This window comes from Biomphalaria glabrata, chromosome 7, assembly GCF_947242115.1.
Source record: "Biomphalaria glabrata chromosome 7, xgBioGlab47.1, whole genome shotgun sequence".
NCBI classification, from domain to species: Eukaryota; Metazoa; Mollusca; class Gastropoda; family Planorbidae; genus Biomphalaria; species Biomphalaria glabrata.
This window is the reverse complement of record NC_074717.1, coordinates 5,797,214-5,815,460: the sequence shown is the minus strand read 5'-3', so window position 1 is coordinate 5,815,460 and position 18,247 is coordinate 5,797,214. Positions and strand designations below refer to the sequence as shown.

Genomic DNA, 18,247 nt, shown 5'->3' with positions numbered 1-18,247 from the left:
ATGAAGGATGAGTGCAGTGTTTCTCATGACTACGCAAACCCAGATGCCACCTGCATACTTTTCCTCATTTCACATTTCGTACTGACAAAGCTTTTGTCCACCTGCAGTCTAGTTAAGATATAGTGTCCTTACTGTGATCTCTAATTCTATCTGTGAGGTTACCATTAAGACAAATCCAAAGTTTCCAATAAGACTCAGAAAGTTTGACCAACTGGGTCTGACAAAGCAATGTGAAGTTTAGCTATCATTTATTTTGATTCTCAAAATTTGGAGTGTTTTCAGTTTTTTTATTGTGGCTTTTATACATCAAGTTTTTTGTGCACTAGATGAAATCCTGTGCTTTCATTTTTTGAAGATTTTAGTTAGTGGTCCTAGACTTGTCTGCCATGCAGGCGGTGAGTTGACTTATGATAGTTGTAAGTTGCCGTAAGGTGTTCTATAAACAACTCGATGTTGCTATTCTTGTTTCACTGACCATCATCCCTCTTGTCTCAGACTTGCAGTACAAGAGTATGTTTTCACTCCATTTTTTATATAGATTCATAAGCATATATTACCAAAAGGATCAAAGTCTAATCTAATTTCAACTTTCCACACCAGAAAAAGAAAATTAAAAAAAGAAGCAATGAAAGAGTATTGCAGGCTTTATAACTTTGGTGCTGTAGTCTATTAATGATGGTATATATATTATAGCTTTTATATAGCGCTACTTTCATGCTCAGAGCGCTTTTGGTCCAATCTCATTTGTGGACCAATCTCATTTGTGGACCAGTTGGGGGGGGGGGGGGGGGGGAGGGGGTATCTAGGAGTTGGTTTTCCATGCTGCCTTTAGGCGCTCAGTAAAAACAACTCTGCCCGAGTCGGGTGTCGAACCTCGAGCCCCCTTCTAGGTAGCCAAGCCAAGCCAAGCTCAAGCGCACTTGGCCTCTCGACCACGCTTCCCAAATGCAAAGACATATCTAAGGAGAGAAAGATTTTATTTCTATAGTAAATACATTACCTTCCATCCATTCATCAGCGCCACAAATTGTTTTATCTGACTGATGCTAGTGTGTGGAGCAGAAACCAGCTCTTTGAAAAAGAATTAATGATTAATCGTGGCCCAATGTTGAAAAAAACTTCTGCAACAGAATTACTACCTGGTTAGTCTTTTGTGTTTTTTTTTTCACATGCTTGCAGCCTGGCCTTTTACCTTCCTATGTACGTTACATGTTATGTAATGGCTACATGACTTTGTTGTCCATGTACTATGTAATGACTAAAAAAAAAACAACAGTTTCTCAATGATTGTTTATGTATTAACTGTCACAAAATATTTTTTTAAAGGTTATGACTAGTTGACTTTGGCTTCTTTGTTTTTGTTTGACATGTAATAATGACTAGTTGACTTTGACTTGTTTTGTATTTCACTTCCTACTATTAGCTTACACTTACATTTATTTGGACAACTTGAGCTAAACTAAAAATGTCTTCTTTTTCTTTTTTTATTTTTGACGTGGTATCTGCAATCTATAAGATAAAATACATTTTGCACATAAACTCATGCTGCATGGTAGCACATTCTATTCAAATTCAGAAAGATTCCTTCATTGACCTTTCAATCAATTCAATTCTCAATGTGCCATGTACTTTAACTGATTGCTTATTTTCTATTTTATCAGCATTATGATATCTACTATATGACCAACCTGCTCATGGCCAGTTATAGATATTTTACACATTGATTTTGATTATATGCTTAATTTCCCTAGTTTTAAAAGTTGTTTTCTTTTATTTCCGTTTGATTAGAAGTTGCTTGGGTCGAAATTTGCCTGGGTCACCTTTTTTTTTCTCCATTTTGTAGTGTATGCATATCCAATATTTGAGTCAAACTTTATTATAAGGTTTTACCCTCTTACCTCTATATATGAAAAGGTCTATGCTTTAACAATCCAGATTGGGTTGAATAGCTTAAGATTTTAACTCAAGATGTTTTTATCCATCACTTTACAAAAAAAAAATGCAAATTGAAAAGAAGTCATATGGAAAATCAAATTTGGCTTTTTTTTTTATTGTAGAGTGTAACATTTCTGAAAGCAATGTTTTAAAAGAATTGAAAACCAAAAGAAATATAAGAATTTGTTTTCAACTCAGTGTTTAGTTTAACTCTTTCTCTCCGTAATTATTTTCCTTGTTTCAATGGAATTATACATTCTCCTCATTTGTGTTTCACTACCCTGTTATGATTAAACTTCAATAACTTTTTTGTATGTAATCAGGAAATGTTATATTAGGTATATAAATATAGAAGAATGCATGCTCTGTTAATATATCACAAATTAAAGTGTATAAAACCAAATTTAAGTAAATTTAATGGGGTCAAATCAACAATGGTATCGTAAGTTAGGAGTTAAGCTCCAATACATTTTTGTTAGCGCAATGATCTCTCTTATCTGACCAATGACATTGTCTTCAAGGCACCAGAGTGGGATTAGTGGTCGAGAGGCTAAGTACGTTTGAATCTGTCTAGGCTTGGCTGCCTATGAAAGGGGCTCGAGGTTCAACATCCGACTCGAGCATTGTGTTTACTGAGCGCCTAAAGGCAGCACGGAAAACCTTCTCCCAGATCCCCCTTCTCCCCACTGGTCCACAAATGAGATTGAACCATAAAGCTCTGACCATGCTATAAGCATGAAAGTAGCGCTATATAAAATCTATACTTAATTAATTAATACTTTTGAACTTGTTGAGTCTGGGGCTAAATTAAATTTGTGTGGTGGGAGACCCCTGGGCATTTATCTCTGTTGGACTTACTTTAAAAAAAAAAAATTCCAGTTGCAATATATACTAATACTTAGTAGTAGCGATTGTATTGAGTTGTATGGATTTTTCTCTGACTCACAAGGTTGTAGAAAACTCAATAGACTAAGGCTCACAAAACAAGTTGAGTATTTAATGACAACATAATAAATATTTTACTGAATATAGATTCACCGTAATATCCATGTCACTGAAGTGAGATGTGTCACCAAAGAAGGTCAAAAATTGAGAACATTTGTTTAAAGAACCTAGGAATTTTGTAATTATTTAAGTTTATTATGATTTTAAACATTTTTCTTTCAGTTGAAATACACACACACACACTTTCTTTTAGCAGGAACAAAATGTTCTGTAGTGTTTCTTGCAAAATTCTAAAAAAAAATAAAAAATTTCATTCTTGTCTAGCTGCTGTTTTTTTTTTACAATTGAGTTGGGACTTTATTTATGCATAGATACCTATATAGATAATATATATATATATGCATATGTTTATATTTCTGTTTTATTCTAAAAGTTTAGCGGTAGTGGAAATCCCATTTTTAATTGTATGCACCAGAAGCATTAGCAAGTGACAGCATTATTTTTTGTTAATCCATTATCTCTGCCTGTTAAAATCTTTAATTGTTCAACACAATCTGGATTGTTAAAGCATAGAACTGCTATCCAGGGAACATTAGATTACCATTATTTGCATTTCTTTGTTGATCTCACCTATCCCTGTTGGAATGTTGGGGCACCACACCAAATTAGTCGACAGTCTTTCTCCATTCCTCTCTGTCTTTGGCCTTGGATAGAACCTCTTTCAATGGCAATGTTTCATTTAAAGTCATTTCCTACTATCCTCTGGTGTCCATCTCTTAGCAGTGTAAGTCTTGTGTAAGTCAGTATATCTGTCTTGTATAAATCAGTATATCTGTCTTGTATAAATCAGTATATCTGTCTTGTATAAGTCAGTATATCTGTCTTGTATTAATCAGTATATCTGTCTTGTGTAAGTCAGTGCATCTGTCTTTTATAAGTCAGTATATCTGTCTTGTATAAATCAGTATATCTGTCTTGTATAAATCAGTATATCTGTCTTGTGTAAGTCAGTATATCTGTCTTGTATAAATCAGTATATCTGTCTTGTGTAAATCAGTGCATCTGTCTTTTATAAGTCAGTATATCTGTCTTGTGTAAATCAGTATATCAAGTCTTGTGAAAGTCAGTATAATTGTGTTGTGTAATACAGTACATCATGTTTAAGTAGGTATATCTGTCTTTTGTAAGTATTTGACATTAGTAGGGGAAGTAAGTGTGGTTGGTCATTGATCTGGCCACATGACACCCTCATTAACCATCAGCCATAGAAACAGAGGAGCTCATTTAAATGAAAATATCATGATTGATTTTACAGTAATTCAATTTTTATCTTTAGCAGCGGGATATTATTATAAGGTTCCAAGGTCTCGAAATATTTTTCCCAGGCCTTGTGACAAATATTAAGTCATTCTCTTATTCCAGAGTTTACATTTGTCCTGTGTGTCGAACTTGACAGCAGACTCTTTATTGAACAAGATATTTGCATATAAACTGAACATATCTTTTATCGGTACATCACTGGTATTACTTGTTCTGTTGCTTTGTATTCTGTTGACTAGTGTTGACTGATGTAATCTTCTTTCCTTGAAACTTATGAAACATTTCAAGCTTGCAGAGCTTTCCAAATGTGTGTCTTCAGAGCAAAATTTAAACTTTGAAGTTGAGGGATTCGGTAAAGTAATTTTCTCAAATGAGTAAATTAAAAAACTGAATTACAGAATGAAGAGAATAAATATAAAGGGAAGATAATTTGGAAAGCTCCGTAGTAAATGTATAAAGTAATGTCAGACAAAACATGGTGTAGCCAGAGTTGGATGTTGTATTTTTAGACTTATAAGATGACATTAAGGATGTCATGCCCTAGTGTTGACATGACCTGAGACATTGGATGGTAGAATCATTTCATTCAGGTTTTTTAAGAGAGACCCTCAGATTCAGAGACTGCTAAATATGTTGCTAGTTGTGTTGGTCTCACAATCTTCTGCTTATTTTTTGTAGCTTAAGAAGGAAAAAAAATTTACAGGCTTTAAGTTGGTTGAGAGGACAAAACCATGTGGCTATGGCTTGGCCAGCTTACAAGGAGGCTTGAGTTTGAATCCCAAATCAGAGTTGTGTTTAACCCTTTAGGCGCGTGTGGTAGTTTAGCCTAAAAACATTAGAATCGCAATTCCATTTTGTATGCACTCATTGTAAAACAGCTCAGCACGTTAAGGGTTAATGAGCGCCTAAAGGCAGTACGGAAACCTTCTCCCACTCCACTGGTTAACAAAAGAGATTGGACGCTATATAAAAACAATTAAGAAAAAAAAATCTGGAAAAATATAATTTCACAACATTAGTGCCAATCTCAATTTGATTTCATTGAAATCTAACTCCAGTTTAAATATTTTAAAAAAGTATTTTTGAAAAACTTAATTGGAATAATTGTATTTCTCATTGAATTCACCAATACACTGTGACATTCTATTCTACTCATCTTTCCACACTGTGATATTTAAAGGCGTTTGAGATTATTAAGGCATTTGTTCTAATATGTTTACTAACAAGCAAAAATTAAAAAAATATGTTGAAAAAAAAAAAAAAAAGCTTTTCAAAGGGAAAGAACTCTTTGCGTACAGCTATATCTCTCAATAATGTAGAAGTTATTTTCCTTTTCTGATATCAGCAAAATAATTAGTTACCAATAATTAATTGACTAATTGATTATTTTTTAAAAATAGATTCAGGTTTTATTAGGTACAATATAAAGTTGTTTTGATCTAAGAATGGGTGTGGGAGAAATAACATGCTCAGAAACAAAACCCTACTTATTTAGCCGTATCTGTGAATAGAGAAGGACTAATTTCCCTTGTTGGTATCAAACAAAGTAATGAATTACCAGTAATAAATTGACTAATTAGTTCATTTTTTTAAATTGATTTATGTTTTGACCATGCCAATGAATAATTGTGCAAAGTTTCAATTTTATCTGAGAGTGGGTGTGGTGGAAATAATGTGTAAACATTTTTAAACAGACACACAGAGAAAGACAACAGATAGACAGACAGCGTCAGTTGATATAACCTTTGTAACAACTATACCGAAGATACAGAAATGGCAATCATTGATGTTAGATTACTAAAAAGTGAAGCCAGAACTCTTACTTGACAATGGTGGCATAAATTGTTGTATTGTTTTCTTTCTGATCTGATTTCCATGTGTTATAGTTTTTATCTTTCTCCATCAACTGATTTCAGCACTACCAAATAAAGGTTGCCATTGATGAAACTCTTGTAGTAGATAATGGACAGCCCCCTAGGTTCTTGGCCATGGCATCAAGGGCTGGTAATGGTGAAGATAGTCTGGGTGATTAGCGTTGAGATTCATTTGCGGTTCTGAGTTGTTGTTTTTTTTAAGTTAATTTTTTGTGTGGAAATACTGGCTTTTTAGTGATAATCAAATACTTAGATTATTTAAATTATTCCAATATTCCAGCGACTCTTTGGAGCTTCAAAATATGCAATGTGTGGCTGAGAGGCTAAGTACACATGCACTTGGCTTGGCTACCTATGAAGGGGGATTGAGGTTCAACACCCGACTAGAGCAGAGTTGTGTTTACCCCCTCCTCCCTTACTGGTCCATAGATCTGACCGTAACTCTCTGAGCATGCTATAAGCATGAAAGTTGTGCTATAGAAAAGCTATTTTAAAAAAAATCTTTATGGGTAGATGTTTTTGGAGACTATTATTCAAAAACATATGCACCTTTGAAATACCATTGATCCTTGTTATAAAAAAATTTCTATCAACTCATTTCCTCACTGATATGTAATGCTGACATTGTGCTAATGTTGTATAGATTCTTATAGTGTTGATACAGAATTATGGATACCTTTATATCCAAACACACTACTATGTTGTGATACATTTCTTATCTTATCTTATCTTATATAATACAGAGGTTACTTAAAAAAAAAGATGATTACGTCCTACGCGTCATGTCTTTAGTCATGCCTATGAACCAATGACCTAAATTCTGCCAAGTCACTGGTTTTCCTGGCTGACTCAGGCAACCCATTCCATGCTCTAAAAACATTTATTTCTATGTTGTGAACTATTGAAGTTTTAAGTTTGGAATCTTTTTATTTCTTAGCTTCATTGTTGCTATGACATTCACATTTGTTTGCATTGATTAATCTTTATACTTATACCTACCTTGGCAAAGTCTTGGCTACTTTCGCTTATGTAACACTATGTGCCATGCTTTTTCCTTTGAGACATAAGCTCTAATTGCATGTAATCCATTTAAAACATATGTATTCAAAGCAATATGTAATTTTAAGCATATATATACCTTGAAACTTGGACTGTAAAATAAATGTACTTAAAACATATTTGCTTTATTAGTTATTATTAGCTTTTATGAATATTAATTTCTTTGAATTTCTATTTCATTTAAATTCCTTGATATAATTAGAGTGTTGTTTTTTTTTTAGATCAATAAGTAATAACAAAAACTCACTGATAAAAGTCAAAAGTTAATGAAATAGTTAAGTAATATTAATAATATTAGTATCTCATTTCTAACTTTAACAGTAATATTTTCACCTTTAATTACACTATACTATTTCTGCCGTTCACTCCAGATTTTGATACGGAAGTAGACGGGAAAGTTCCAGAAGCAGCATATCAGACGTCAGCAAGAATTCGCAAAGATTTTCCAGACACTTGGCTCTGGGGACAGGCTGTGACAGAGTAAGCATCTTGAATTTTAGGGTTTTTCAGTTGCTTGCTATAATTTTATCCGGAGACTCATTTGATCTTGTTGATAAATCAAATAAGTTTAGATGGAATCAGTTGACAACATGAAATGCTGTATTTTCAGATTTTGATTTCCAACATTTTTTCTGCACTAGCATCTTTAACTCTTTCTCTCCATAATTATTTTCCATGTTGCGATAAAATTCTTCAGTTTCTATGTCCACTGATTGTTTGATTCACATTTATTCTCAAATGTTAGCCACACCCTGTTTTGCAGTTTTAAAGTTCCTAAAATTTGGGTACAGCATTCCATTTACTAAAATTGAATGACACCCCCCCCCCCCCCCAGCTCCTGACTTTAATGCACTTCTGTGTTTCTTTTCCATTCTACCATTTAGTCAAAGCTTGATACAGTGTTTAAGATAATCCCAAAACAGGTATGCCCTAATTGAAAAGAAAATTGGAATATGACTACTTTGTAGTTCCACAACGTGGCAACTTATGTAGGTTGCAGCTGGGGCTGCGTAGCCACGGAAAATACTGCATTCTTCATTAATCTATGGACTGGAAGACAAGCCTTATTATTATTTTATATTATATTAATTCCACAACCACCTGATACAAGACATGCATGAAGACTCATCAACACCCAATGTACCATAACTTCTCGGTTGGCTTCCTTTTTAGTTGACTATATCAATAGTCACTAGAATTTAGCAATTTAGGAGTTTCTTTTCACTTTTCTACTGGCTTGTCCTTCATCCAGGATGACAGTAACACTGTTATCTTATGGGTATTGGCTAGGTAGGCTTGGGTCATGAAAGGGTACCATGTGGGAATCACAAGAATTGTTATCTGCTAACAAAAAGTTGAATAAATAACATGTTAGCTAATTTATATTGTTGTTTTTGTTTATTCAAACATTAGGCCAAAAATGTATGATTTTATTAAGTACTTTAGAAATGCCCTGTCAATCAGCTTATGAACAAAAACAAAATTTTGTTGATTTTTTGGCAGAAGTAAATATTTCTGTTTTTTTTCTTGCAATAAAAAAAAACAACATTATTTTTCTTGAAGATTTTATCACAAGATGGGAATGATAGGAGAAAACGTTTTGCCATCAAAAGAAAAGGTTTAAAAGTTCTGATTGTCTCCTTGTAGATTTTGAGGCCACATGAAGAGCTTATTGTTTTAAATGTATCTTGACACATTTGTTTTTTTTGTCTATCACAGTGTTAATGGTCATTTAAGAAGCAAGGTAGTGCTGCCAGACACTATCACTTCCTGGATAGTTTCAGCTTTTGCTGTCAACAGTGAAGGCCTAGCAGTAGCCAAGGAACCGTTTAAGGTTTGGTCTTAGTCCTTTAAAATAGAAACATAATCTTTGCTTTTGAGCAGGTGTCAACCTCAAGGAAAAATAAGAAGTAAAGCCAATGGGAATGAAGACTGTCTCAACTATGGTAGTTCTTTCAACAGGCCCCTGCAACTGAGTGGCACCAAACATATTGTTTGCATTCTTGTCAGGTCATAGCAACATGGTTGAAAGTGGGACCATGGAGCACATGGCGGCTACCCATGATCCCTCTGTTTAACACAAGGAATATGCCCCTAAGAGGAAACTCTGGTGCTGCTGCATAGCAGTTGTTCCCCTTGGTGCATTACAAGATAGAAGCAGCCCTAAAAAAAAGTGAAGTTCCCCCTTCAGACCTTGCCATCTATAGGCCAATGGTTAACAAGGGTTTCATTTGGCCAGCACAATGACCAGCCACCTTTACTTTCCCAAACTAAAATCAGGTACCCATTGGTGTCGGGTGGACTCAGGAGCACCCTAAAATTCCAGTCTTCACAGATATTCAAACCCAGGACCACAGTTTTGTGAAGCAAGCACTTTATCACTCAGCCACCGTGCCCTATAAGAGAGACAACTAATTTCTTTTAATTCTTTTTAATTTCCTCTTATCTTATAGACTGGCTAATGTCAAGGTCGTGTTTTCTTGCTTCTAGACCTCAGGGTTTTTATCCAGGACTTATAAAAAGTAGTATCGAGACCTCACATGAATAGAAATGAATGATGAAAGGGGTGAACATTCAAAACTTCTCAGGGAAAAATGGGACACTGGAATTAATAGCATCTGAACCATAGACCGTGCTAATGTATTTTTTATCACACAAAGAATGATTCCTTTAGTATCTGATTAACAGTTGAACACAATATGCGTTGATAATCAAGGAATAAATAATCAAGAAAAGTTTAAAAAAAAATAAAAAATTTTTATGAATAAATTGTTCATTGTTTCTAATGTTGTGATGATATTATGATGATGATTGAATTTATATTTTTTATGTCCATCCAGTTGACAGCCTTCCAGTTGTTTTTCTTAAGCATGAACTTACCCTATTCCATCAAGAGGGGAGAAGTTTTTGTGCTGAGAGTAACTGTGTTTAATTATAGAAGTCAGCATGTGCAGGTAACTCTCATTCTTTCCCTTGGCAGAAATGGGTTTTAGGAATTGGGTTTTTATTAACTTTGGTCCACGATAAACTGAAATATATATAAAAATCCTGTTAATAAGCTTTAATATTTTATATATTTTTGTTTTTTGCATGTTGAAAATGCTTTTATTTATTTATTTGTAGGCAGTTGTTTCCCTTGCTCATAGTGACCAATTTATGGTGGTTGATGAGACTGAGAGTGAAGGCTGGTACAGCAAGTCCCTGTCAGTAAGTACATGACCAGCAAATTAAACAATAATGGTTTTCTTTTCTCAAGCTGTCTTTACAAAGCTAAAGTCTCTACCAGAATCATAAAAGAAGAAAACTTTATGAACACAATTTTTTAGTTGATATTGACATGAAAATATGAAAAAAAGATTTACCCACTTGCCAACAAATACAGGTAAATTTTAGATAGTTGAATCTTAACAGTATTCCAGCCTGTGGTTTGTCTGAGAACTAGTGAGTTGCAAATCTTTGGTCTATTTGTAGAGGAGTGAGTTGCAAACCTTTGGTCTATTTATAAAGAAATGAGTTGCAAACCTTTGGTCTATTTATAAAGAAATGAGTTGCGAACCTTTGGTCTATTTATAAAGAAATGAGTTGCAAACCTTTGGTCTATTTATAAAGAAATGCGTTGCAAACCTTTGGTCTATTTATAAAGAAATGAGTTGCAAACCTTTGGTCTGTTTATAGAGGAGTGAGTTGCAAACCTTTGTTCTTTGTATGGAAAGACTAACTGGGTAGCTGATTTTTGCCATCAGGTGATCCTGCAGTCAAAGTAGGAGAGTAGAAAGAACACAGCAAGACTGGGGAGACTATTATAGCCAAATCTAATTGACATACCTGCAGCTAGATGCTTCTGTATCAATCAGACTTCACCCAATAGCTCCTATTTCTGGTTCCAAAACATCCTCTTTTAAATACCAGGCAAAGAGGGGTAACTCTGAATTTAAAAATCTTTAAAAAATAAAAATATAAAGAAAAATATAAATTTAAGAACTTATACCAATAAATTAGCAACTTTAAAAATAAATTGTTATGTCTTGTTTAAAAAAAATGTATACTTTTAATACCTTTGAGATAGGTAAAAAAAATTAAAATACTCATTTTCCCTGATTGGGGCCTATTACTGGGTCTTTGGGCCTGTCAGTTAGAAAAATTCTGTAAAAAATATTATAAAAGCGATACACCTCTGGTTTTCACTGAAAACTAAATATCATACTCTAGTTCTCTCTCTAAATGAAGCATGATGAGCTCTTCATATAGGAAAGTTTAGAAAACAATAATTGTGTCACACTGTTTCACAATGTTTTTGGCACATAATGTAGAAACATTCTGAACTGCAGTAGGATGTAATGGGTTAAATCATAGACTTGAAAGGATAATGTGGAACACCCTTAGGTACTATTCAGACTTGAGTCATGATAGTTAAGTCCCAGAGTTTAACAATAACATGCATGCCTGGATTGAGACATGAAATGCGTAGGATGTAATTATCTTCTTTTTTGAAGTAATGTTTGTAATATATAAGATAAGAAGAAGAACTACTTTGACTAAGTCTGAATAAGCTTTTTATTTCTTCTCATTCCTAGTCTTTTCCTTTGAGATCTAATCATGACAAAGCTGACATCAACTCTCTCTGCCTGTCTGGTAAAACGTTTCCCATTCTCAGATCAAGTTAAAACTTTGCACAATTATTCATTCAGCCTGACAAGACATGAATCAATCCAAAAAAAAAAAAAAAAACAACAATTAAGTTAATTAATTGTTGGTGATTAATTATTTTGTTTGATTTTGAAATAAGGGAAAACATGCTTACTTAATAAGAGATGTGGATATATATATATATAGGCTATATATTTGAATTTAGTCCCATTATTACATTTTGACATGTTTTTTCTCTCTTCCCATTCTTGGGTGAAGTTGAAATTTTGCATGAATATTCAGTCAATAACAATACACGAATCAATTCAAAAATTAACTAGTTAGTTAATCATTTAGTACTAATTCATTAATTTTGTTTTATAAAACAGAAAGGGAGTTAAATCCAGATAAATGGCAGCAAATAGTGGTTATTTCCCCTTAGATAAACTTTGGTTTTAAAAATATTCTTCTTTGTATTGCTTGCTTCTTTAAAGTTTGACAGAACCCATAGACACTTAAAAAGATGTAAAAGATTCGCAAACAATGGAACATAAACCTTCAGTCTGATTTTTAATATTTATGTTGAAATAGATACAGTTATGTCAAAACAGTTTAATACTTAGAATGTTTTTGTTTTGCCAGTTGGAAGCGTACAGAGCCTCCAGTGTTTCCTACAGAATCAATGCCACGACTCTTGGCCAGATTACTTTGCATGTCACAGCCACTGACCCAGCAGACGGCCAAAAGGATGAAGTCAAGAGAGAGTTGCTTGTTAAGGTTCGTTGCCCTTCTGGATTCCAGTTAAGTAAAGTTCCCCTTTCAGACCTTGCGATTCATAGGGCAGACGATGTTAAGGTCATTTGTTTCTCTGGCCAATGGTTAACGAGCAAGTTGTCATGTGGCCAGCACACGACCAACCGCCTTTACTTTCCCCAACTAAAGTCAGTTAATATGATCTTTTATTAATCTTCGAAAGCTCTTTGTAAAAACCTTTTTTGTAATTCTATGTTTAAGAAGATTATATGTCTAGTCATTCATTCTCATAAAAAAATATAAATTTTACATCATATATTCTAAACAACTATTTTGTGCAGGACTTTTTGTATCCCTTGAAATATTTTGAATGCTTCTATTTATAAATCTTTAAGTGATAGTCTTTTCATTTTTTTTTAAATTCAGAAGATAAGTTTAAATATTAATTCAATAAGTCAAAACTTAATAACAAGCATATGTTTAGTATTGTTTAATATAATTATTATTATTTAATACTGTTTGGGTGGTGCAAGAAGAGAATACTCCCTGTCTTCACCATGTGCTTCACAATACTTTACGGTATCCTTGATAGCTTGAGTTTTTTGTTTGGATTGCAAGCAAAGTTTGTTTCAGCACTACATTTCTAATCCAGAATATCCCTAAATTAAATTAAATATTTAATCAATCAACAGAACTGGACCAATACTATCACTATTGACTTTTAAGAGATGCATGCAATACAATTAAGTTATCACACCAACCCTAAGTCTATGAACTATATCTTGTGGGATGATTTCCATGTGAATCAATTGCCTGTGACACCATTTGACATTGAACTAGATTGTTATCAAGTTAATCATTTGCAGGGAATGAAGTTTCATCAAATCAATTATCTTTTAATAAATCTTTGTGTATTCATTATTAATTTACATCTTAGGTTATCAATATTTGATTATATATTGTAGTGACCTAGTTTATCAATGGCAATGATTAAAACCAATACATAAAAAATCCTTAGAACTGCTGATATAATTTTAAAGAGTGTACATTTTGTTTTTAAACAAAAGGTCATGTTAGTTTAAGATTAAAAATAGCTTTGTTTTCATTGTTGAAATGAAACTTGTAACCAAAAGAGCTATCAGGATGGCTTGGTTTTTATTTTGTAGATTGACTAAAATGAAGAAGAATGGAACTGCTTCCTGCATTATAAAAAATATTTTTTCTCTTTTGTTGCCAGCCTGAGGGAGTTGAAAGGTCAAGGGCCATTACTAAAGTCATGATCTTGAATTCTGGGAAGAGCTTGAGTGAAACTTTTAATATCAAGTGGCCTCAGGAGAAAATTGTTCCAGACTCACAGAGAGTTGAGATCAAAGTAACTGGTGAGTACATTCTATGTGTCTTGATGCTTGATTTTTTCCCCTTTGTTTGTCTTATCTTATAAATTATAGATGTGTCAATGAAGGTTGAATGGTGTAATACTGGGTTCTTGCTTCCTGAAGTACTCTAGACACGTGACAAGACAAACACTATACGACTGACTCAAGTCCGTTCAGCAGACAAAGACAACATGAAGTTTATTTTACTAAAATAATAATAATATACTGCACTCCTTGTTAGTGCTACAAGTCAAGAAATAATAACAATCCTATCCGCATAACAGCGGTATCAAAAGTATCCAATATATGTCAGTTACTAATCAATCACGTCCGCATCTCAGCGGGTAACAACAAGAACAATTACTACTAGGTACACTGGAGCTTCAACTATAGATATCCATTGAAGTACGAATAATACTTTAATATTCAATAAGCACATAATGAAATCAACTCTCAAATATTATTCATCAACAATCATTAGTCCATCGACTTTCATCCTATATACATATATATACACCAATCCAGGAAGAAACGTCCAACCTTCCTGGACCGGGAGCAAGACCTTACTAACTTGACTTGACTGAACTCAAAGTCAACTTTATTCATTCTACTTCCTGTTTTCTACATCAGGAATTCCACGTGTCTTTTAAACTATTAACATGACGTGAACTTTAGATCATGCAATGTCAACTAAGACTGTGACAAGATGCTTATCTTATCTTATAAATTACAGATGTTTTTAAGAAAAGATTAACTCTCTATGTTTATTCACAATTTTTAAGTTATTGGATAAATAAATACAATACAGAATATGCATCCTCTGTTTGGGACCCCTAAACTCAAGAATACATTAAGAAACTAGAACAGACACAAAGTAGAGGACTGAGATTCATAACAAACGAATATTCACATTTGACTAGAGTAACACCTTTAGTAAAATCACTAAATTTAGAAAGCCTTCAGGATAGAAGACTCAAAAGTAAAGTAGCAATTATACATAAAACACTGAACCATAATCTTCAAATACAAAAACAAAATTTAATAAAATACTCAGAAAGACACAGAGATAAAGGCACATTTCTCGTTCCATATGCTAGGACAAATTGAACAAATGCTCCTTCTTCCCTAGTGCTATTAGAGCATGGAATGGGTTGCCTGAGCCAGCCTGGAAAACCAGTGACTTGGCAGAATTTCAGAATTTAAGTCATTGGTTAACATGCATGACGTGTAGGAATTAATCATTTTCTTTTTTGAAGTAATGTCTGTATTTTATAAGATAAGATAACTGAAAAACTGATTTCTCTTCTTAGAAACCAAACTTAAACCATGCTATCTGTCAGAATCCAATAAAAGAAAGAAATATACTTGAAAATATAGATAAGAAAATATTTATTTCTCCGGCATTCAGGAATAAATTATTTGAGCTGCTAATTATATATAATTGACAAATAATGCAAAATTTTCTGTAAAATTATGCCACTATTTCTAATTGTTTTTCGTGCTTTAACTTATATAAGTGCTGTGTGTGTGTATAATTTAAAATTTCAACAAAATCCCTTTGAAATTTCTTGAATTTGTTGTCATTTGGATAAAAACATAGTTTTTATGACTTTACCCCCTTAATATTTGTTCTCATATTTTGGTTGATTGCTAGGCTGAAGTAATTTTCATTTTTGAATGAATCTGTGAAACGTATAAAACTTGTATTCCTCTCTATTTTCTCTTCTTCTCTTTCTTCCCCTTCTTCTTCCTTCTTTTCTTTCTCTCCTTCTTCTTTCTATTTTTCTCCTTATTCCTTCTCTTCTTCCTCTTCTTCTTGTTTCTTTTCCTCTTCTTGTTCTTTCTCGTCTTCCTCCCATTCTTTCTCTCACACTATTTTATTGTTCTAAATGCATGTTCTCCATGTGCTGGTTTACATACATCCCCCCATACACATATTGCCTTGTTTGAAACAGCTGCCATAACTTAAGGGTCTGCTCCCATCTGGCTAGTTGTTTCCTTTGCTTTCCTATTCAGGCTTTTCCTTTTTGGCCAGATAGCAAGAAACACTGTTGCTAAAGTAGACTTTATCAAGAAAAGCTAAGATATGTACAGATTGTCTTGTATTAACTCCACTGTCCACTGGAAACCCCCATCATTTACTTACTTGGTAAATTAATAGCTTTTTTTTTTTAGAAAAAATGCATAAAGGATAGCTTTACATATAGCCATTCATTTACTATTTCCAGGGGAAGTGTTTGGCCAGGCTCTATCTGGCCTGGAGAATCTGGTCAGCATCCCCTTTGGGTGTGGTGAACAGAACATGATTTCGACTGTGCCAAATATTTTTGGCCTGAAGTACATTCGAGGCACATCCCAAGGTGGAATGGAAGACTTGGCTGCTAAACTGACCAACAATATGAAGCTAGGTTTGTGAACAAAATTTATTGAATTTTAGATATTTTTTGTTTACCCAATGCACTTTTGCTATGTTAAAGCTTCTTGAAGGGGGTCCCTGATCTCCAACTCACCTACTTTGTGATATAGTTTATGTATATATACAAATGCCTCCCCTCATGAAGAGATGTGACAGTGCAAATGGAAGCTTTGGTGTAGTGTGTATGTCTGTTGTAATTTAATGGAAGCTTCGGTGTAGTGTGTATGTCTGTTGTAATTTAATGGAAGCTTCAGTGTAGTGTGTATGTCTATTGTAATTTAATGGAAGCTTTGGTGTAGTGTGCATGTCTATTGTAATTTAATGGAAGCTTTGGTGTAGTGTGTATGTCTGTTGTAATTTAATGGAAGCTTTGGTGTAGTGTGTATGTCTGTTGAAATTTAATGGAAGCTTTGATGTAGTGTGTATGTCTGTTGAAATTTAATGGAAGCTTTGATGTAGTGTGTATGTCTGTTGTAATTTAATGGAAACTTTGATGTAGTGTGTATGTTTGTTGTAATTGAATGGAAACTTTGATGTAGTGTGTATGTTTGTTGTAATTGAATAGAAACTTTGATGTAGTGTGTATGTCTGTTGTAATTGAATGGAAGCTTTGATGTAGTGTGTATGTCTGTTGTAATTTAATGGAAGCTTTGATGTAGTGTGTATGTCTGTTGTAATTTAATGGAAACTTTGGTGTAGTGTGTATGTCTGTTGAAATTTAATGGAAGCTTCAATGTAGTGTGTATGTCTGTTGTAATTTAATGGAAGCCTCAGTGTAGTGTGTATGTCTGTTGTAATTTAATGGAAACTTTGATGTAGTGTGTATGTCTGTTGAAATTTAATGGAAGCTTTGATGTTGTGTGTATGTCTGTTGTAATTTAATGGAAGCTTTGATGTAGTGTGTATGTCTGTTGAAATTTAATGGAAGCTTTGATGTTGTGTGTATGTCTGTTGTAATTTAATGGAAGCTTTGATGTAGTGTGTATGTCTGTTGAAATTTAATGGAAGCTTCAGTGTAGTGTGTATGTCTGTTGTAATTTAATGGAAACTTTGATGTAGTGTGTATGTCTGTTTGTAATTTAATGGAAGCTTTGATGTAGTGTGTATGTCTGTTTAAATTTAATGGAAGCTTTGATGTAGTGTGTATGTTTGTTGTAATTTAATGGAAACTTTGATGTAGTGTGTATGTCTGTTTGTAATTTAATGGAAGCTTTGATGTAGTGTGTATGTCTGTTGTAATTGAATGGAAACTTTGATGTAGTGTGTATGTTTGTTGTAATTGAATGGAAGCTTTGATGTAGTGTGTATGTCTGTTGTAATTGAATGGAAACTTTGATGTAGTGTGTATGTTTGTTGTAATTGAATGGAAACTTTGATGTAGTGTGTATGTCTATTGTAATTTAAACCTAGTTAAACTGTCTCCTCTCAGGCTACCAGCGTCAAGTTGAGAATTACAGACATGAAGATGGTTCCTACAGTGCATGGGGAGATAAATTTGGAAATGCAGAATCTGGTAGTACTTGGTAGGTCTTTTTTTCTGCATCTACATAATGTTGTATTCTACTTGCACTCCCATGAACTTGTGTGTGTGTGTTTTGCTTGTATGCATGTTGAAAGTCAAATTTGAATTGATTCTAATTTTTTTTTTCTAAAATTTATCATTAACTTTGTTCATCTATATGTTGGAAGATTTTAATGGATACCTGACTTTATTTTGGGAAAGTTAAGGCGGTTGGTTGTTTTGCTGGCTACACAACACCCTGCTAATTAACTGTTAGCTAAGGAAACAAATGACAACCTCATCAGGCCTAGAGATCTGTACAGAAGTTTTGAGAGGATGGAAGACAGCACATCATGGGTCTGTTGGTTGTAGTTTGAGAATTACTTTTCAGGGGAGATCATTCTAAGTGATACAGGAATCTTTTTCTTTCAGAAATTATAAT

The 18,247-nt window shown here is 33.5% G+C and overlaps 1 protein-coding gene across 11 annotated transcripts in view; it reads left to right on the top strand.

Annotated features, from left to right (window-relative positions):
* LOC106062566 (CD109 antigen-like) overlaps positions 1 to 18,247 on the top strand; it is a 104,325-nt gene that overhangs the window by 72,744 nt on the left and 13,334 nt on the right. For 4 of the 11 annotated variants that reach the window (XM_056034859.1, XM_056034857.1, XM_056034858.1 and 1 more), the window contains exons 18-26: positions 1,019 to 1,142; positions 7,505 to 7,613; positions 8,853 to 8,967; positions 9,974 to 10,087; positions 10,257 to 10,340; positions 12,402 to 12,536; positions 13,750 to 13,891; positions 16,117 to 16,296; positions 17,734 to 17,827. In XM_056034859.1, coding sequence (XP_055890834.1) covers positions 1,019 to 1,142; positions 7,505 to 7,613; positions 8,853 to 8,967; positions 9,974 to 10,087; positions 10,257 to 10,340; positions 12,402 to 12,536; positions 13,750 to 13,891; positions 16,117 to 16,296; positions 17,734 to 17,827 — 1,097 coding nt within the window. Of the gene's footprint in view, positions 1 to 1,018; positions 1,143 to 6,116; positions 6,226 to 7,504; positions 7,614 to 8,852; positions 8,968 to 9,973; positions 10,088 to 10,256; positions 10,341 to 12,401; positions 12,537 to 13,749; positions 13,892 to 16,116; positions 16,297 to 17,733; positions 17,828 to 18,247 lie in introns of all 11 variants that reach the window. The other 7 variants (XM_056034863.1, XM_056034864.1, XM_056034862.1 and 4 more) reach the window with 4 other exon arrangements.